At 33.2% G+C, this 23,105-nt stretch overlaps 1 protein-coding gene across 1 annotated transcript in view; it reads right to left on the reverse strand.

The window, feature by feature from the left end:
• Nucleotides 1-19,819: 19,819 nt before the first annotated feature.
• CARPA (Carbonic anhydrase-related protein A) overlaps nt 19,820-23,105 on the reverse strand; it is a 72,378-nt gene continuing 69,092 nt past the window's right edge. The window contains exons 10-11 of the mRNA XM_077433496.1: nt 20,141-20,186; nt 19,820-20,058 (exon numbers count right to left, since the gene is read on the reverse strand). Of these exons, the coding sequence (XP_077289622.1) occupies nt 19,979-20,058; nt 20,141-20,186 (126 nt within the window). The 3' untranslated portion in view covers nt 19,820-19,978. The remainder of the gene's footprint in view (nt 20,059-20,140; nt 20,187-23,105) is intronic.

Raw genomic sequence — 23,105 nt, forward strand, 5'->3', positions numbered from 1 at the left:
ATATCAACCAGCCAGTGGAAAAAAATAACAAAATATGTATGTACGTACATTTAAAAATATGTACATATATTTAAAAAATAAACAAGTATTTTGTAATTAAGTAGCTAATGCAAAATCACGAATCTGATTAATCACGCTTCAAACGAGATTAAAAAAACACAACAAAGGCTAATTTCTCTGATACTATCTACTGTTGATTTTATAGAAAAGATGATTCATCAAAATTGCTATTTGGACGTGTTTAATTAGAGCCATCGATTAGTGCGCGCAATACGAGAGAGCGAATGCATCAGCGCCTTTAACCTTTTTGGCGCGGTCCGGCCGAAATGTGAAAGCCAAACAAAAATATAATGCCCGCCATCAATAACCAAACCCCATCAATCAATTTTTATCATTCGGACCATAAACATTTTTGGATTCGTTTCACCGTACAATGGGTATATCTAACCAGTCTGTATGGAGGGGGGGGGTTCGTACACCGAGCCCTTGGCATTAAGTCTCTGTGGAGGGGTGTGAGGGTGTTTTTGTGGGTGGGATCTCCCGCAGTTTTGAGGTCAGCTGAAAATGAAAATAAATTACCCGAAAAAAAAGTAAATAAATAAATATACACACCACATCCGTCCGCCGCGGCGTAAATGGATAATCAATTTTCGGCCCCGCAGAAGCGAGTGGACGGACCTGTTAAAGGTTCACAATTGTTGGACAGAATGAAAAAAAAAAGACTTTTTAGGTATCCTATATCCTAATGTGTGATTGGTGAAATTGTTATTCAATTAATTTTTTTTATGGATCTTTCATACTTTCATTATTTATTAGCTACATCGTTCTCACCGATTCAGCCAATATAATATATGTATTAGCAATCGTGGGTTCAAATCCAGGCCGAAACCAATATATTCCATTTTCTCAATTTCAATGAAAGAAAAGTTACAAAACCAAGATACAAAATACACTCATACATCACATACAATTATAAAAAAATGACGAGGGCAGGCTACCAGACAGGTAGATTAAAATAATATCTGATAACCTACGCTTACTGAGGTGGAAAATATCACATTCAGGCACATCAGCAACGATTTTATTAAGACAGATTGCTCTTGGAATGAGCCATCCGATAAATAACTGTGCGGGTAGGAGGTACAACCATCAAATGATGATGTCTAGCTCGCACATAATTTTAAGGGACATAAAGTACCTACTGTTCCAGCAACGACGGGCATGACGTACATATGTACCTGGAGAACAAAACGAATTAATAAGTTTCTCCGAAGTTCAAGGGAAATATTCCCAAGCATGCCCAAAAAGGAAAGGCGTAGAATAGAGAAATGGGTAATACCCATACGTTTTGCGTATCATAGAAAAGCGTTTTAACAATATATACAACATATATAAAAACAGTTTTGTCAAAACGGATATGTGTGAAGCCATGCACTGTAAATGTGGAATTAATCAAATTCCAATCGCTTATCAAATTCAAAATGATTTGTATGTTGCGACTAGAATTTTACTATCGGTGTAATTTTCACATTCAAATCGATCGCATTTTGGCTTTGTCCGCATACGATACGAATAGAATCCACTCTACATACATATGTGCTACATATCAGTGAACGATTTGAACTATGTATATTGTACAAATACGTGAAGTATAGCGTTTCAATTAGTAACGTCGGAAAAAACTTACTATGTATAAATTTGTTCAGGCTTGTTTGTTATATTTGTACTAGTGTAATACCCGTTGGTTTCTACGTGTGGTTTCGAAAAGGAATTGAAACACGAATAGAAATAAAGTTAAAGAAATCGAAACGACTGGTTTTGAAAAGAAATTGATGCACGAATTAGAAATTACAAATTACAAATTACGAAGTGATTACGAATTATGAATTACGTTTTGTGCATCGCCGACGCCCTGACGCCTTCGCCCCCAGCGCCCCCGATGCCTACGGCACCAGGGCCTTCGCCCTTTGCGCCCTCGACGCCTCCAGCGACAGTGGCACCTCCGACGCCCCGGGGCCTTCGCCCCCAGCGCCGTCGACGCCTCCGGCGCCCCCAGCGCCCCCGATGCCTTTGGCACCCAGGGGCCTTTGCCCCTAGCGCCCCCGACGCCTTCAGCGCCCCCAGTACCCCGGAGCCATCACCCACAGCCCCAAAATGAAAAAAAATGAAAAAAAAAATTCGTTCCTCATATTTTTTTTATTATATATCATCATCATCATCATTTACAGCCATTCGCCATCCACTGCTGGATGAAGGCCTCTCCAACACGCTTCCACTCGTCTCTGTTTTGCGCAACACTCATCCATCTCATTCCGCACATTTTCCTAATTTCGTTCACCCATCTTCCTTGCGGTCTTCCTTTTACTCTTTTGCCTTCTCTCGGGTACCATTCAAGCACTTCTTTTGTCCACCTTTCGTCCATCCTCCTAGCTACGTGACCCGCCCATTGCCATTTCAATCTCTTCACTCTATCCACTATGTCCACTACCCTTGTCATATTTCTCACCCACGTGTTCCGCTTCCTGTCTTTCCTCGTTATGCCAAGCATACAGCGTTCCATACTTCTTTGAGTGCATTGGATTTTATTTTGCATCTTGGCGTTCAGTGTCCAAGTTTCACATCCATACGTCATCACTGGCAAAACGCATTGATCAAAGATCCTTTTCTTCAGGCAGAGTGGCATTTTTGATTTAAAAACAGCATTCATCCGTCCAAATGCACTCCACCCTAATTTCATACGTCTCTTTATCTCTTCATTTTTACTACCAGACATGTCAATTATTTGACCTAAATATAAATAATTATTTACTACTTCTACTGGTTTATCATCTAAGGGGATGCTATCAGGCATGCAATAACTATTGAACATTAGTTTAGTCTTATCTACGTTAATTTTTAATCCTACTTTTCTACTTTCCCTGTCCAGCTGTGTTAGTCTGATAAGTAGGTCAGCTGAATCACGAGCTACTAAAACTATATCGTCTGCGAACCGAAGGTGACTCAAAAAGCGACCATTGATGCTTACTCCGGCTGTATCCCAATCCAATTTCCTGAAAACTCCCTCAAGCACCGCATTGAATAACTTGGGCGAGATTGTATCTCCTTGTCTTACTCCTTTTCCTATGCTAAATCTATCTGTACCTGAAAAAATTTTAACCGAAGCTGTGGCATTCTTATATATTGCAGCTAACAGTCCCACATAGGTTTCCGGCACTCCCTGTGTTTTTAGAGCGTTAAGTACTGCATTATGACTAACTGTATCGAAGGCTTTCTCATAATCGACGAAACCTAGGCACAATGGCCGTTGATATTCGTTGGCGCGCTCGATTAGTTTATGATGATATATATATTAAATTTAGAACACTTCTTTTGTCAGGCGTCGTGGTCTAATGGTCTACGGTCTATGGCACAGACGCACGGAAGGTCCCAGGTTCTTTTTTTTTCCCGGAAGGTCCAGGTTTTTATTTCTCGAATATCGTTAAAATAAAATTAGTTTTAATTAAAATATATATATTGTTTAATTTAATATGAAAAGAAAAAAAATGGTTCAAAATCTCGCTAAATAAAATTATTATGATTACGTATTTTTATATAGCAAGAAGGAATATTTCAATTAATTCAATAAAAAGGCGAAATGAAGAATTGGATTTGGCGTGATGTTCGTGACCATTAGCTCAGTTAAGACCTATATGAGGCTATTTTGAGATGACTGGTTCGAGTCGCTGCAAAGTCATCTCGTTGAAAAATGAATTTATCGATTTTTATCGGATTATGTTCGGCGACCGTTAGGACACATACACACAGATTACCGTCTTTATATATATTAATTATTACCTTCTTTATATATATTATTAATTTTAATTTAAAATATATGTATATATTATATATAATGCGTATATTTTATTGTATATATATGTAATATATATATATATATATATATATATATATATATATAATTTTATTTTTTTTGTATATATGTATGTATATTGCGTAAAGCTGGGCTAGATAATTTGTATATTTTTACAATTTTTCTTGACACAATTAAATTAAATCCGTTGATTGATTACCCCAGCGCGATTTGTCCAAATTGAATTGTTCAACGGAAATAGCGGCGTCGATTTTTTATTTTTTTCCCAGCATCCGGAGGAAGATCCGTGATGCAGTCAGCGGTCCCCAAACCTCTATCAATCATCTGCGATATAACCGACCACCGGTTCGTTTGTATTGTGAAGCCACAACACGTTGGCTTTAAATAATTAATCGGTTTAGTCCGTGGGGAATGCGATTTTGCTCCAGTGTCCGTTCTCAATAATCTCTCGGCTGTCAAATCATAGCGTACGCCGCAAATGCATCGTATTTCATGATTTTGTATAAAATTTGTATGTGCGTTTGAATTTTGTATGAGCCGCTGTTTTGCATTGAAAGCCTTCGCAAAATTGAAACTGTGCAAGGAAAAAAAGTATAAATAAAAATAACCATATTCTTTAATACGTTTTCGCATTGGCGAGTTTTCCGAACGATTTCTGCAGTCGCAATGTTTTGCAATTGTGCAGTTGCTTTTGTAATTTTGCCGGAGCGAAATTTTCTCTCGATTTTCACGGGAAGTGAACGTTGGCTTAAAAAACAACAAAATATTTTTTTATTAAAAGCGACTTTTCTGCGAACGAAAAAGCGTATGTTGTATGTACATAAGAATTTCATTTTTCCATATTTTACCACCAATTAAATATATTATGTTTATGACAATAAGCATATATGTATGTATATATATGTTCTTATGTAATGTGCCTAAATAAGTATGTATGTATATACATAGGCGCCGAGAGAAATGAACCAAAAGAAGAAGAGTGGTTAAAAATAAAAATAAATAATTGTGCATTCAATAAGTACATAAAAAAAGCGAATTTTCTCGACGAATTCATCACCGCTGGGTAGAATTTGCAGGCTACATTATGGTACATCGCTTACCATTTCGGTATTAAAAGTGGCTGGGCACCCCTTCTTCAGCCCTGTATATGTATACATTACACACGGAAACATATTGCTTTTCATGTATTATATTTTTACTTTATCTATGTACAAAGTAAAAATAGATGATGTTTTGTGATCATGTTTTTTTTACTTATTATGTTCCTATAAGTATAATTATATATTGTTCCATGGGTTGGTTACATCCGAATTTTTATCTTAGTAATACATTTACCATGGAAATCAATATTTATGTATGTACATAGTATATTTGAATATTTTTAATATATTGTAGATACATGTACATATATGTATGTATGTATATTATATTTTCCTGTAAAAAAATTTAAAATATTTCATTTAATTATGATAGTTTAAGATTCTATTCAATAAAAAAAAATATCATAAATACATAAAATATTTTAAATTTGCATTAAATTACATAAACTTATCCATATTGATTGTATACATGTCGTTTATTTTTCATCGCATATTTCTACAATTAATATTTTTTTTACATTATTTGAAGTTATTCTTTCGAAAATATACTGACTATATGTATTGTATATTTTACATGCAGTTCTTATTAAAGGTACAAAGATTCAATATAATAAGTTTTGGTGTCGGAAATCTGCGAATGAAGATTTCAGTTTCAGTTGCAATATGCAACTATGAAATTGATACGGCAGTGTAATCTGAACAGAAACCGTACAGCGTTATTAAAGCTGCGCAGAATCTGATCCAAAAGAGTTCTCCGACACGGATCGGAGACGACAAGTTCTGTAAGTCGATTTTTATTTATTTTATTTTCTAACTCTGCAACTTTTTTTTTGTTTAATATTCAACCCGACCTCGTATACGACTTGAGGGAGAGGGGGGTAGAGCAGGAGAACCCGAGAGCTCCAGTCTGAAATTTTAAGACGCTCCAGTTGAACCCGACGAGGTCTGAGGTGAGAATTTTCTCGCCCGTTTAACTTGACGATGTCGCCGAGAGCTTATCGGAGCTTTTATCGGGAGACTTTCGAGGCTTAAAGCCGCGTGAAATTTCATAAGTGTTCTTCTTCAAGAAGTGACAGCTTTTTGTAGGTCCGTAGACATCTCCAAGTTTCGTCAATAAAAAATGTATAAACATGTCAGTCGAAAAAATTTTAAACATTGTTTTTTTACGCATGCAATATTTATTACACATACATACACTGTTATAAAACAAGATATTCACTGAAAGACTTAGATAAACATTATACTATATTACTATATGTTATGCTTTTATAATTTATTTATTTATTTATTTAATAGTTTTGGACCATTGTGGCATTACAGGAAGAACCTAATGCGCCACAATGGCCTACATTTGAAAAAGATATAAAAACATGATATAAAAACAAGTAAACTGTAAATAAAGGAAAAAAGCAAAAGCAGAAAACATGGTAAAATAAAATAATAAAAAAAAAGTAACAAAAGGAAAACAATACATCATTCAGAGAGAAAAAAAAATAACAAAAGTGTAAAAATTAAAAATAAAATCCATAAATCCCATTCTTTGTTTACACTGAGCAAAATTAAAATAGTATATAAAAATGTACAAAGGAGAAAGGAAAAGTAAAATAAAATGAAACAAAATATGGGCCCAAATGGAAGAGAGTAGATTAAGATTCTCATTCATCACATTCAAATTAAGAAAGTAATGATGAGCGCAGGTTACCAGATAAATATGTTAAGATAATATCCGACAATCTACGCTCCCCAAGGTGGAAAATATCACATTCAGGGACACCAGCAACGATTTCATTGAGAAGTCGAATAGCTCTTGGAATAGGAGCCATTCGAAAAAGAACTGTGCGAGCAGCAGGTACAACCATCAAATGATGATGTCTACCACGCACATAATTATAATTGGGACATAAAGTCCCAACTGTTCCAGCAACAACGGGCATGACGTATTACCACGCAATAGCTGGAGAACGAAACGAATTAACGAGAAGTTTCTCCGAAGTTCAAGGGAATTATACCCAAGCATGCCCAAAAGGAAAGGAGTAGGATAGAGATATGGGTAGTACCCATACTATTTCTTATAAAGAAAACGAAGAAATGCTTTTTGCACTTTTTCTATAATAAGAGAGTAATTTGCTTCATGCGGATTCCAAACAATTGCATTATACTCTAGCTTACTTCTAACAAGCGAGTTGAAAAGCAAGCGAGAAAACAAGGGGTTGGAGAATAATCTAGCATATCTCAAGAAAAATCCAAGTCGACGAAAGGAAACGTCAGCGATTGTCTTGATGTGGTTGTGAAAGGTGAATTGAGGATCAAAAGTGATACCCAAGTCGACCATTGATTCCACGCGCTTCAACAATACGGATCCAATGGAATATCCGTGACAACAGAGCGAATTCGCACGTCCATAACTCATAATGGCACATTTACTAGTATTCAGTTCAAGCCCTAAACTGGAACTGAACTCTAAAACAGCGTTAATATCAGCTTGAAGGAGAGAGGCTTGCCTCTCATCCTTAACAGCAAAGAATAGTTTAACGTCGTCTGCAAACAAGAGACATGAAGCATTGCGTAGTACTTTAGGGAGGTTATTAATGACTATTGTAAATAGTAAAGGGCCTAAGGTGGACCCCTGAGTTACACCAGATCGCGTAAAAAATGAAGGAGATTCATAAATACCATATCTAAAAAATTGCTTCCTATCACTAAGATAAGAAGCAAAGAGTTTAAGAAGACGTGGAGAAAAGCCCACTTCAGCTAATCTGATCATAAGAGCGTCATTGTTGACAAGATCAAATGCTTTTCGAAAGTCAAAGTAGGCTACATCAATTTGTTGTCCACGGTCAACTTTAGACATGGTATAATATGAAAAGCAGGCAAGATTAGTGGTAGTGGAACGACATGATGAAAAACCATGCTGCTCATCACACAACAATCTTTTGAACTGCAAAAGAATCAAACGGTGAAGGATATTATCGAAAATTTTGGGAATAGCCGAGATGATAGCAATAGGTCTGTAATTTTCAACCTCATTTTTAGAGCCACTTTTATGAATGGGAATGACTCTAGATAATTTCCATTTTTCAGGATAATTACCAGAACCCAGAATAAGGTTAAAAATAAACTGAAGAGGCTCTAAGAGCGAATTACAGCATGCCTTTAATACGTCAGGGGGCACACCGTCAGGCCCAACAGACCCCTTCAGCTTCAAAATTGCTATCCTAACATCTCCAAGCGAGACCCGCAATAATATTAGCCACAGTAACATTCCAGAATACTGATAGGAAGCGATCGACCTAGAGTCACAAATATCAAAGTAAGACCAGCAGCATTAGAGATTATACTCAGAATTAATTATTTTCATTCACGGGATCGAATCCGGCGATCACTCGGTTATAAGAATCAACGCTACCGGGTTGATACTAAGCATTATACAGGTTTCACTTATTTTTATTAAGCCAATTTTATTCAAGGCCAATTACAAACATCTATCGTCAAGAGACATCTATGGACAAAAAGTTTTGAAGCATTTTTAAATATTAAAAAATTATAAGATACAGATAAGATAAAATAAAGCATCGTGGACTAATGGAAAGCATATCATGCTTTCGGGCAGAGTGGTCACGGGTTCGAGTCCCACTAGTGACTCCTGGCATCTCTCGCGTAAATATCAAGTTTTCAGCGTCTTGAAGTTCGTCGATTTGTATAATAAAATGCCGATGTCTCCATGGATAATGTTTGTATGAATTCGCATTGTTTAAATGCTTGTATTTTTCTTATTGATCGTATTGTATAAATTCTTGCAATGCTACTTTGCCTTGTTTCGCCATAGAAGTCGTATATTATATAATGTAAAAATATATAACAATACTCATGTATTTATATATATATAATTTAGTGTTTATTGATTTGTATTAGTACACTCATCGCTTTGGAGCGATCTGTAAATACTAGTGTACATATATGTTCAATTGAATAAATAAAATAAAATTTATTCAATATAACTTATTCCAACACAAAATTTTCACAGTAAAAATTACTTATAATTAATAGAAGACAAATACTGTTGATCAGCCTGTTTTTAGGCTTATTTAAATTACTCACTGTCATCTGCAAAATATTGTTAAATAGGTAGTAAATTATTTAAAGTAAAGTTTTCCATATTAAATTTTCATTCTATTGCCTTTATGGATTCGTATTTGAATAAAAAATAACAATTGAATTAGTATAATTACACATAACTTGAAAATGTTTTGTTTGGTTAGTAACGATTAAGCGTTAGATATTGACCGTGCGTTTGACAACTTATAAATATCGTAATCAACATTTAAATTGTATAAAAAGTGTATGCGTTTTTTGAAATTATTATTATTAACAGTACGTTTATTTTTTGATCAAAAATCCGGTGTTAATTTGAGTGTGAATAGTTTAAAATTTTTCACGAACATTGTAACTGAATTTTCACTTGAAAAACTTATTAAAGTATTGTCATTTGCTTCTTCGCGTGAAAATTATTTTAAATTTTATATAAAAATAATAAAATATTGCGGTATTAAAAATATGTGAAAATTGAATATTCACCAGCCGTTCAGTGTCGAGTAAACGTACATTGAACTACATAGATAAGAGTACATGCTGCACCGGAATAGATAAGAGATTAGAAGACGACGAATCCATCACCGTATTCATAGAATAAACTTCAAGGTGAAAATCATACATGTATGTAAGCAATCACTTTACATATAAACTCGAATTCGAAATGGATAAATGCGTTAAAATACGTGCAAATTGATCGTCCATCGTACATAAAGTTGGAAACGTTTGTAATTTCGCTCACGTACCGTTTCGCGACCGAAAGCGTTTAAAGCCTTCTCTATTCTATTTTTTTTTCTTTCGGACCGGATACGACGAGGGCGTTGTTGTTGATTAAATGAAAGCCTTTTTATTTGATACCGCCGTCGGTCGTTTATTTCAATGGACAAATTTATTTGCGCCGAAACAATTGGATTTTATCCGTGAAAAGGTGGTTAAATATGCGGCTAAGCCCGCGCCAAATAAATAAAACGTTGCATCTGGCGGACGTGTATGTAATATTGCACGTGGCGTAATGAATGCACCGCGTTAAACGTGGTTTGCTTTGTTCGAAATGACGCGTGCCAGAATGCGTGCCGTAACGATATATGTACATACATACATACATATGTATGTATGTATATAGGTATTACCTAAATGACCCCGCATATATTTTTCAGGGTTCATTCATGGAGTTATTAAAAAAACACGCTATCGACTGCTACATATTTTCTATTATTTGACACTGTCTTAGATTCCGATTTTAAAAATCAAAAAAATTAAAATCATATTTTTTCCTATATGTACAATTTGTCAATTTCCCAAGTACAAATAAATAATTTCAACAACCAATGCAACAACTGGGTTAAATTTCGAATACTTTTGGCTCATATACATACATACATGTAAGATGTATAGTGAACTGATCATTACCTTTTAATAAGGGTGACCGTATTTCACAGGACTCAAGACGGGATCCTCCGCAAACATATTGTGCCCCCCCCCCCCCTTTTATTAAAATTATGTGTCGCACGTCTAAAAATTTTATAATTTTCCCCTATAATAACCATTAACATTCTTGTGTACAAAGAAAGATTTTTTCTGAATCGTGTAAAATGAATAAATTAAGAAACTATGTATAAGTTATGCACAAAGATATTTTCGGTTTCTTTTAATTGCAAAAATTATGTACAATTTTCATTTCTCCTTATGTTAAGTAATATAATTTTTCCCAGACCATACATAAAAGAAGAAAATGACACTTAATAAAAAATATAATATAATATTGTATTTTACAGTTATTTAAAAAGTTATTTTTGTTATTTAAAATTGTTTTTCAGAAACATGTAAGAAAATATTTAAATGTTACTTTAAAACGAATATATGTATTGTACATATGTACATACATACATATGTCAATGTGCATATTGTATATAATTTACACGCATTTGTTTCCGATGCACACACACAAGTTATTAATATATGTATAAGACTTCGTGAACTAAAAGATCTGCATGAATACGTATGTACGGATATATGTATGGGCATATTCAAAATATTTTAGCCGATGTACGTACATATATATAGTTAAAATAATAATGGGTTTATAAATCTGTATGTAGAAAAATTTAATAACCCAATTATGTTTTTCGCTTATAAGTGTTTTTTTCCCTCGATTGTATTTGAGTTTTGCTCGCGTTTATGTACATATGTATGTATATGTACTTTCAATTGAAACGTATTTTCAGAGCGTGTTTCATAAACTCTTGCATTTTTCGAACACGTTCAAGTTTTGAAACCGGACAAAATCAATGTGTTCGATTTTTAAAAGCGTTCGCAAACGTATATAGGTATCCTTTGCAAATTCCACATCGGCGAAACGAAAAATTAATTTCCACCAATACCGTATGAAGCGATACCGCGTGTGTGTTTTCCATTTCCCATTTTCACGTCCGCGAGATTATAGATATTCCGGCCACTCTTTTAACGAAATATGTACGTATCTGTTGTTTGGTACTTTTTTTCCCACGGGGCGTTTACTGCATCGAAAACATTTACGTATTCGATTTAGTGTTATGTTTTAATGCTGCGTTTTGGATTTATTTTTTCTGTGTGGCTTCCGTCTATTCCCTTGTCCCCCTAAAAAAAGATTACAAGTCCATATCGATACGTGCAATGACTACACCTCATACAAAATGTACATACATATGTATACATGTATGTACATTTGTAGTATGTGCCTGCCACTGTTGAACTCCACATTCCTTATGCAGCGTTTCGTTCTGAAAGTATTTTTTTTTTTGCTGTATTGATTTTCATAGCGCTGTACAGGTTTATCTGAAATTCAGTCAATCAATGAACTTAACAAAAACGTGAATACTGAATGCTTTGTGTAAAATAGTTAATATACGTAATTGCAAATAGGTAAAATACGCTGTCATATACTAAAAGTTTTATTCATTTGGTAGTACAGGCTTGTTTGGCAAAACATGTCACAAATTGTATAAATATACACATATATATAAAATAATATTAACTTTTCCACCCTCGTTGTTTTCAACGAATCATCAAATTGGCTCATCGGACCCTAGTTCGACTCACCCCCTTCGCCGTCCATTCAGCGAGATTTAAGGGAAACCTGGTGTTCGCAGCAAAATTCTTTTTTTTTTCGTCCTCGACCTCACCCTACTTTCCACGCCTTTTTTAGACCCCCCACGGATCCCTTCTCTTCGAAACAGAAGAGCCAATTCATTGTTCCCCGGTTACTTACTACGTTACCGGCTAATTTAATTGGTTCCCTTCTTCGCAGACAAGAGGTGACTATTCCGTACTCCCCCCCCTCCCTACTCTATATTTACTTTATTTTTGTTTCGTTTCACAGGATCACTACTCCTTAACATTTCATATAATCCGTTCAAAAGTGTGATATTTAATCATATGTTATATTCGCACGGTACAATTATGCAGCTGGACAAATTGTTTGGATCAAACTGTTACTTCTGTATGTATTTGACTTTAGTTATTCAATTAAACGATGTTAATTTTGACGTTATGTTTTATTTTCAAAAAATTCACATTTATTATTGAAAATAATAATAATTGAAAAATTTTGCTCCAAGGAGTCGACTAGTCTGCGAGTGTTTGTCGCCGCTAATTCTCTTAACGGCCCCTACTTTTAATTAGGGCTGCCATCTCTCTACAAATAGTCCGGTTTTTTTCTCTTTTTTTCGTACAAAACCCATCTCTGAGATCCTTTCTCATCCTTTTACACTTCTGAGAAATGGCGCGATGCAAGAGATCTCCGCGATATCTTGCAGCTTCATTCGGTAAGCAGAAATTTTCGCTAACAAGTTTAAGCCGGCGGTTATGACACGCGAGGGAAAAGAAACGTTTCCCTAAACTCGCACACTAAAACTTGAACAAACAAAATAAAGAAAAATATAAAATTTACTTCATTTGTACGTGTACAAAATCAAGTCAGTCCGACGTAAGCCGCAAAATGAAAGTTTGACCATCAACGACTTCAATTTTCTCCCTCTGTAAAACCGCAAAATCATCCCATCTATTGATCTATTTAATCTTCAAATATCTAGAAAGTGTTTCGGATCCTCAAAGATTCCCGGAGACAAACACTGTTGAACGAGTATTCAACTTCAAAAGTACTCATCGAAAAGTTTCCGTGTTGAGGGGATGCTGTATGTCTAAGATAAGTTGCGTTGATAACTTTAAAGCATTTAAAATACATTTATAGTACATACTTTCAAAAAAAAATTAAAAAGTGGAGAAGCGCAGACTTGAGGCCATAAAATCGGTCGAAAATTTCTCATACTTTTGAATTTATGCAGTTTTAAGCATATGTTTCTAACGTATCGTAAAGAACGGGGTGAGCGTAATATGGCGCAGACTTTGCAGACTTGTAAAAAATGTCTACCTCCGTCGTCTTGTTCGTACCGAAAATGCAAAACAATTTGTGGGAGAGCCAGGTGCTGGAGATAACACGTCCACTCATCTCTAGTTTCTTCCAAAACCACCAATATTGGATACTGAAACTCGAAACGGCTCTCCGAAACCCCGCGAAACACACTGAGTGCATTGTTTTAGCAAACACTTACAGTTAAGTAGCGTATACAAAGTTTTCATCAAGAAAATGTATACGTACATATAAGGTTACATTTCAAATGAAACCTTTATAAAATCAACAATAATAATCTATTTTTATTAATAATCAACATATCTTTAAAAAGTCCAATACATAAATTAAATTAAATAATGTAATACATTACATTTTCTACGGCGCTAGTGTTTATATTCATTGAGTTTTGATACTAATTAGCACTGAGTATTATAATACTTAGAACATGATATGCATTTACATAGCATATGTATGCAGCACTTGTAGCGCAATACGCATCATGTACTTATGAGTTTTAGCTTATCAGAGATAAGTATTGATAAGTTACCTGAGATTGAAAAATCAATCAGAGCGTCTGCTAAGAAGTTACATATTATTAAGTACAATAAAATTAAATTTAACTTAGCCGTAGACACTTCGAAACGTACACGTCTACACTGTGTGAGACTCGTGTTTCATACGTTGTCTAAGAAAAGTTTCAAGCTACAAACTCGAGAAGAGTTTTGTAGCAAAATTCTAGTACATACCTAGAGCGATGTACATACATATACGTATAGATATTTTGCATTGAAAAAATAAATGGTAACTTACGTATTTAATACGATATATCCCTATGCAATTAATTCAATTGAGTTTGAATAAAAGTTTAGTTTTGAAAATAAACAGTTCATGATATAACGGGTGTGAGTTATAAACTCGAACGATCTTTGTTGTACGGTTGCTATTTGTACGGAGTTTATTTAAAACTTTAAACTCAAATTGCTTTATGATTGATGTGTTGAATTCTAAGTAGAGCTTCTTTGCCGCAGAATAAATTTACAACTTTAATGAAAAATCTTTGGAACGTATGCAAGTGTATACATTATACTATATTTATCGGGGCGTAACGCATTCAAATGTCTACTTTATGTATGTACATATGTATATAGTAAATGTTTGTATATATGTACATATGTACATACGCACGCATTCAGTATACGGTATTACGTGAGCAGAAATATGCAGGTATACACATTATATTACTGGAAATGATTTCTTCGTAAAGGTCGTATTTTATACTATACATACTATGTATGTAAGTACTTCTGGTTGGATTTTACTGAGTTTTCGCCTCCGTCCTCATTGCAATAATATACAATTGTGACCTAATGAAACCCACCCCACCTTTGAAGACTATCATCTGGTCTGATTATTCAGACGGATCTTTGCGGGTTAAAGGGCTTTTGCGGGTTATCATAAGATTATTTCGGTTTCCTTTGTGGTATTTTAGCGCCTACTTTTCAATTGTTAATAACTCATTAAAATAATCGATATTGAAGCTGTTTCTTTGTATTGTGTAAGTACTTACGAACATATAGTATTATATTATGTGTTGAATACATATTTTAACTTATTATATTTATCTTTTACTTTATATGGATTTCATACCTTACTGCGTAGATATGTATATACATATGTAAATATGTATATACAGAATGACCCAAAAGACACAACATTTTAAAATGTCATAATGTATCAGATTTTCAACTCGTTTTAAGTTTTGTTCAAAACTTATATTAGTGAATGACCAGGAGTTATATTTTATTTAATTTCTCCAAATATACTGAATATTGTATGCATTCCTCATCAAAACCTATATGATTCGAATTTTGTCATTACGAAATAAAAACATTTATCAATATATAAACATTGATAAATAATTATTTTTGTGGAATAACCCTTGTACACGTGCCTCACAGATACGAGAGAGAGAAGGAGTTCAGTACGCGCCGCGCTCAACGGTCAGTGTAAGAATGATATTCGCTTAAATTTACTTTTTGTTAATGAAATTGAATGGAATTTCTTCTTTTATATTATTTGACGTTTGGTACGTGACAAAATGATTTTTAAAGCTAATTACAGTAATTAACCTCCCAGATTTTGCATTATTTTAACTTAGAACAAAAATTTTTAAGTGGACGCTTGGCGTCCAGCACAGTGACTGGTGGATCTTTTTTAGCACAGTAAGGCAAGTGTTAATTAACATTTCATATGGAATAAGTCAATTTCAATTCAATTGAACAAATAATTGAAATTGTGGAATTTTATTTGACAAGAACGTGGAACATCTGATCATTTTGGGATGTCTAATATGTATTTACAAACAAAGAGATGATTTACGATAAGAAGCACAGAGTTTTAGAATTTTTAAATTTTAGAATATGAATTAGGTTTATTCTTTGAATTTTTAAATTTAGAATATGTAATTAAGGTAGAATATACACATTGTATTACGAATTTATATAATATTAGTATTATGTAATATATTTTTGTTGTATTTTTAATATTGTATTATGCTTTATATTTATTTATTTATTTGTATGTACATATATTATTGCATAATATGCAAATGTACATATGTATATTTGTGAATGCTTTGAAAGCAACGTATCGATGAATACTTCTTAAATATAAACATATAAACCATATAATTTAAGGGGTTATTTGGGTTCAATGTTGCCCCGTATCTACATATGTATGTACTTTCCCTTATCCAATCGACTGTATATGTACATTATACATACATATGTATAATGAATTCGAGAATCTTACTACAGCAATCACTCCCTCATTTCTTCCTACTTTTGCCCCCACCCCTAGATTTGGTCTAAAGACGAGAGTAAGAAGAGGGAAGGGGAGTAAAAGGGAGAACCTCGTCAGATATGTAGATTTTTCTCGTCAAATTAGATTTTTCCCTGTGAACTAGTGGCAGGGCCGGCTCGCCGAATTACAATTCCCCTCGTTCTTGGAGAGGCCTCAGCGTCTGATGAAGATGTCGCCGCATGAATATTTATAGAGGTTGCCTCGTTTATAATTGGATAATCCGTTTTGCTGGATCATTTTTTATTTCTACTCAACCTGAAGCAGCGCTGAAACGTGGCTTTCGTCGTATATCATATTTCTTTTCTCGCTGATTCTGCACTTACAAAGCAGTATTTTATAGACATTTTAACGCTCTCGGGATGTATTCCATCGCTGAGATAGGTATACATATGTATCTATAGTTGGAACTTTAGATACGCTTTGATTTCATTTCATCACAAGAAAGACTTGAAAAATATATTCGATTTTGTCTATTCTTGTTTTATTAATGTATGTATGTATGTATGTATGTACCTATTTGTATATGTAATTACATACGTTACTGCAAGATTGAAAGTTATTTTTAATTCAAGGCGAGACTGGTATCGAGTTTTAATTGCTATGACAAATGAAAATGTCTTTTCACATAAATATAATACGTTGTTTAAAATTGAATCAAAATTTACAACTTAAGACTAACTTGACGTGACGTTCTTGCCTTTCTTGTTTCTCCTCTCTATTTCATGAATTTGTTGCAATGAAAAGACGAAAATTTTCATTTACGATACTAGAATTTCTTAGAATATTATTTTCGTTTTATTAAAAATGCAAATAATTTCGAAAGCGACTTTGTATGTATGTTTGTATGTAAGTTTTCGTTCGTAAAATCCGTGACGTTAAATTTAATAAAAAACAAATGAATATTCAAATAAATTTAAATAAAATGTTTACTATTAACAAATATAACAAATACCGAGTGAAGCCGGGTAAAATACTAGTATACATATACATATATGTATGTACATATTTTTGTTGTTTCTGAAACATATCCAAAATTCAAACTGCAATCTAAAGCTTAGACCACACTAGGCGGCACTGCACTGTAGCTCCACCATATTGTACAAATATTGTTTGTATGAAATTGTATGAGATAGAAAGCACTACGAGTGCCACGACCTCAAAGTTGCCTTTTGTACCAAATTTGTACCAAGTTTCGCCTAGTGCGGTCATACCTTAAAGGGTTTTGAAAAAAAATAGATTTTTTGATTCTAAAGAAATAAATTATTTCTTTTTGTTTAAATTTTCATGCTATTACGGGTTGCCGCTGAGCGACACCTATGGTATTAAACTTGTACATATATAACTTTAAAGATTAAAAATTTGAAATCACATTCAAATATTAGTGACAAATACGTACATACATAGTACGTAGGATGATTTTTGCCAATTTGATGAGGAATCGTTTCAATAATTGAATCGGATAAATCGGTAAACTCAGCGCTCAAACCCGGAAGCCTCTCAGTGGTTAGCATTAACGAAACCACCCAGCTATACTTCTGGCTCATTGTATAATATTGTAATGTGTTAACATGGAAGAGAGTATCCACTGTTTAAACGCATTCGTAGGTGAAAAATAGAGACCCCAGATTAGTGTAACGGGACTCGGTAAGTGCTCGAACAAAGGGTACGCTTGGGTTTTCACACAATTGGGCGGGTGCGGGTAGACCTACGTGCCTAGACAACAAACACGCCAGCGGATCCTTTATAAGGAGGTACACACGGTAGATCAAGTATTCTAAAGTGATCGGTGAATCCGTTTGGACCTCTTGAATCGTTGAAAAATGCTGTGAAGCGATACATATGTTTATGCATACATATACGTACATACATACCTATATATTTTTGTATTTTACAAGACTTTTTTCTTAGGTTCTAAACTACGTTTATTACGCCATGTGAACCAAGATGTAGGTAGGTAGATCGTGTGTGTGATGGCCGCGACCGGAAGCGGATGCACTTTGGCCGCAGAGCAGAGTGGGCCGCACTTCCGGCACGCCACCAGGCCCGTACTCTACCCGCAGACTTGTTCGCTTCCGCCTTTTAAAATGTGCACCTTACACATATTTTTCCGCTAATTGAGATCGTCTTAGGGGCCGGAAACCGCGAGGTCTGGTCAGATTTTCCCGAACCGATCGCATCGCCAACGAGATGAATTCGTGTTCAATAAATACGGCGCTATAATGATTTATAAAATTTTATTACTATGCGTTTGAATATCTACATACATTAAATCATACATTACAAACAATAGGCTAAACGATAAATAACAAACTACTCATTAACGCATACAATTCAATACTTCAAATATACATATTACAAATGTATTATCGTTAAATTTATATTATTGAATATACATATGTATGTAAGTATGTATGTTTAAAAAAATTATGTTTTAAACACAATTTTTAATCGCTTAAATAGCTTAAGTTAAAAATTTTCAAATTATTATAATTCCCCTTTTATTTTCATAGCAAATGAAATGAAATAAAACATTACACATTATCATACGCATAAACAGTCTTCTATTTGTAATAGAAAGCTCACATTTACGGCGAAAGTATTCTATTATAACTTAAATGCAATCAATGAAATAATAAATACAGTGTTTATCATTTTAAGAGGTATTTAGAAAAATAATACAAAATTGAAGCAGTCTTATGAAGCTATTGTATGTATATGTATATGTATGTATCCAATGTGTGGACAATTTTGAGTAATTAAGTATATGTTTGCATGTATGTATGTATATATATATATATATATATATATATATATATATATATATATTTATTATTTTTTAAGACATTAAAATAATCTATTACATTTTAAATTCCATTACATTGCCAATCGATTTTTAAAATTAATATATATTAACAACTATAAGCTTAACATTTACCATTAATGTATATACAAATACACGTGTGTATGTAGTTAGAGTTAAACTTTTATTTACAATTGAAAATAAATTTCACATTTTAAATCCACATCTTAGAATATATATGTATGCATGTATGCAAAATTTTAAATATTTAAAACGATAAATTCATCATATTTGAGCAGACAGTGAATTTATTTCGGTTAAGATTTGTCTTGAGTCATATTTTTAAATAAAATTAATGGACAAATTGAACTGTAGGATGATTTTATAAATATATGCTATGAAGTATATAATGTATATACAAATAAATATTTACAATGATATTACTTATGTATTTATGAAAACTAAACTAATGGACGTAACTAAATACTTTATTATGTTTATTTTTTTAGTTCATTGTAAAAATTCACCAAATATCTAAGCTAACACTTAAAAAGCAACAGATATTGAAAAACTTCGTATGTGCATATGCACATTTGTATGTATGTATGTATATACGAAATGTATATACACTTTATAGAAAAAGGTGTGTTTTTTGTAATTACGCATATGTTTTCAGGATACACAATATTTTCATAAGACACACATCAGATGCAAGTGTGAAACAGCTTTATTATATACGGCTACAATACGCATACATTTTACGTTACAATTAACAGTTTCTTTATTTTATTTTCAAAAATCTCATAACATATGTATATAATTTTACTGTATAACACATTAATTATATTATTATCGTCAGTTAATATTGGCTAATGAATCGGTTGTAAAGCTGTTGCAAAGTCTTCGACGCTTCTGTAACGATTGCTATGGTCTCTGGGCCATTGCGTCGCTGTAAAATTGTAATTTGTTCGTTTATTTAGACGCATACTTAAATATGTTATGATTATGTATGTATAGATTTTATAACTCACCCTTGTAGTGCATATCCCTGTACATTGTTGGACAGTTTCCATTCTGCTAAAATGTTAAATAAATTCATTAAACAACATCTTTATCTGGTAGATTAGGGAATTCTTTTAAATTACAATTAAAGGTTAAAGTTTATGTTCACGGTGATTTTTTTTAATGGAATATTTAAGATCGAGGTATTTCAATTGGAATTAAATAATGTTATATGGTACCTCAAAGAATCACAGAAAACTTTTTTTGTTAAAGTTCAAAGCGTCTTTTATGTGAAATTATAAGAAAAATGGTCTATATAAAATAATAAAATTTTAAGAAAAATAGTCTAAATAAAATGAGGAAATTTTTAATTCGCATCGAAAAATTCCGAAAAAATTTAAAACCCATTGAATTGTTTAATACCTCCAATAATTATAAAGAAATTTAGTTTATTGTGTCGACTCCAAATTTTTGAAGTTGGATTATTTATTTTTTACAGAAATACATATATGAGCCGTTATATTTGAAAGTGGCGGAAGTTCAATTTTCTGTTCCAAAAACACTATTTCTGTTCAAAAACACTATTACAGGCTACCAATATTTTTAAATATTGTTAAACGCAAAACATTATATTGTTTCGCGTTTCGCGAGATATTTCTCGAAATGAAGAAAAGTGGACTTATGCCACTTTGAATTATAACGGCTCATATGTATGTTACGGTCAGTTTTTAAGCTATACATATGTACATATATGTATAAAAGTTTAATGTGAATAATCGAATTAGGAAGGGGTTTATTTATGTTACGTTAGGTCGGTCTATGTAGTTTAAAAGTTAGATTAGGTAAGTTTTAGGTCAAAAATATGTATGTATATACATATGATCTTATTAATAACATGCAGATTCATCACATTGACAGTGACAATTAAATTTTTATAATACATACATACATATCACTTTAAAATAATAATCAAATTTAGATCCTTTTTTAATTTAATATTAATAATAAATTTTCTTTCTTTAGGAGGAATACCCCCAATAATTGGATTTCGAATATATTTATTATATATTCCTTATATATTATATATTTCGTCGTATTTTCCCACAGAATTTGGACATCAAATCTTTTGGAATTTGTATTGTTTTTATTTTGTTATTTTCTTTCTTTTGTTTTGTAAAACTAGTGTGACACTTTGGGGCAACCTGTCAGGTCACACTGGTCATTTTATTGTTATTATTATTATAAATAATAAATTAAATAAACATATAATCAATAATCTATTCACGAATTGCAAATTTGCTTATAAGCAAATTTGCAAAGAATTTCATACAGATGTGCATATATTATGTCAATTGCTAAAACTGCGTTATCCTAAATGATAGGTATGCACATACATTAGTACGTATGAATATGTACATATGATACAAGATATCCGGGAATAGTGATAAATTTCAACAGGATATTTAATATTTTTGTGTAGCAGAGGCAATAATCCCTTCCGATTAGTGGGTGGGTGGTTAATGGCCGTTGATTGATTGGTCAAATCCTGTCGACCGCCGACCGACCAACATACCCCTTTCTTCCCTCGCGAGCATTGTGCGCCGGGGACAATGGGGGGTTGGGGTGTTGTGGCGTGCGTGTATGTGTTCGTTGGAAGTTGATGTATGGCAACACCCACCCACCCACCCACCCACCCTCTCGATCTGACACACGGACCACCAACGCCAGCAATACATATTTTGCACCCCCGCGCGGTTAATTAATTCCGGATTTGTCGGGAATGGATGAACCGAAAGCGACCGAACGAGTATCGCGCTTTGTCGATCACTTGTATTAATATTTTTTTCCACGTACAATATTTTTCTTTTTATTTTTTCAATTTCGGTTTCGATTCGGAAACGTTTTCTCTGTGGTAGAAATAACAATGGAACTCGTTTGTTCGCGCTGATTAATTTTGCTGCGGTGTTCAATTTAATTTTCAACTCAATATGTTAATTTTCGATCGGTTGCGACCTACGCTGATGTCGGACAGTAAATTTCTAAAATTTTAAATAAATGATTTTTAATTTCGGAAAAAGTGATTTTGTGAAACTTCATATTGTGACAATATTGACTCGATGATACGACTCGAGCAATATTGCGCCTTATCGTCGGATTTTGCCTTGCTCTCGGCCAAAACTTGTCTTAAAGCACCGACACCTGCGTTTATTGTATGAATTGAATAAGTTCATAGTATGAATATAAACTGTCATTGAAGTGAGTTGCTGTGCTGTGCTGTACTCGTGAACTGCAGGATATTATGAATAGACCTTGTACCGGCAAATAATTGAGAGTCCAGCCGGTTTAACGGTAATTCAGTATTTCTTTTAATAAAACTATTCAGATAAAAGTACTTACATACATATATTGGGAATGAAAAATTTGCACAAAACTTTGCACAAAAATTTGCACAAAAGTTTTGAGAAAAACAAAAATTCCTTTTTTTACTAGACTTTTCTATGTTTCACTTCGCTAACGATTAGGTATCTATTCCTACAGTCTTCCGATCGTTTTGAAACTTTGCCATTTTGCGTGGTTTGGTCAACGATGGAAATCTAAATCGATTCTGATAGTTAGATGGTGAAAAATAATCGTAATAGACACGTTTAAAAATGCAAACATTTTGGACATCTTTACGCTTAGCGGTCAGTAACCTAAAATGCTTGAATTTAAGCCACCCGTTTTATCAGATTTTAATGGTTTAAACGCCTATATTATTATATAGGTAATATTGAGAATTCCCGGTAAAACTAAACATTATTTAATATAAAATTTACTGAAATACTGGTAAACATGAACTCCTTATTAGATTTCTATAATAATAAGTTGCTGATCATCCCACTTAAATACTTAAATTGAATGAATTGGTTTTTTTTATTACATTGAAATAAAAGTGATAATGTATGTTTAATCAAATTAAACGACTACCAGGAAAATATCCAAACATATTAAATT

This window comes from Arctopsyche grandis, chromosome 1 (genome assembly GCF_051622035.1).
Source record: "Arctopsyche grandis isolate Sample6627 chromosome 1, ASM5162203v2, whole genome shotgun sequence".
Classification (NCBI taxonomy): domain Eukaryota; kingdom Metazoa; phylum Arthropoda; class Insecta; order Trichoptera; family Hydropsychidae; genus Arctopsyche; species Arctopsyche grandis.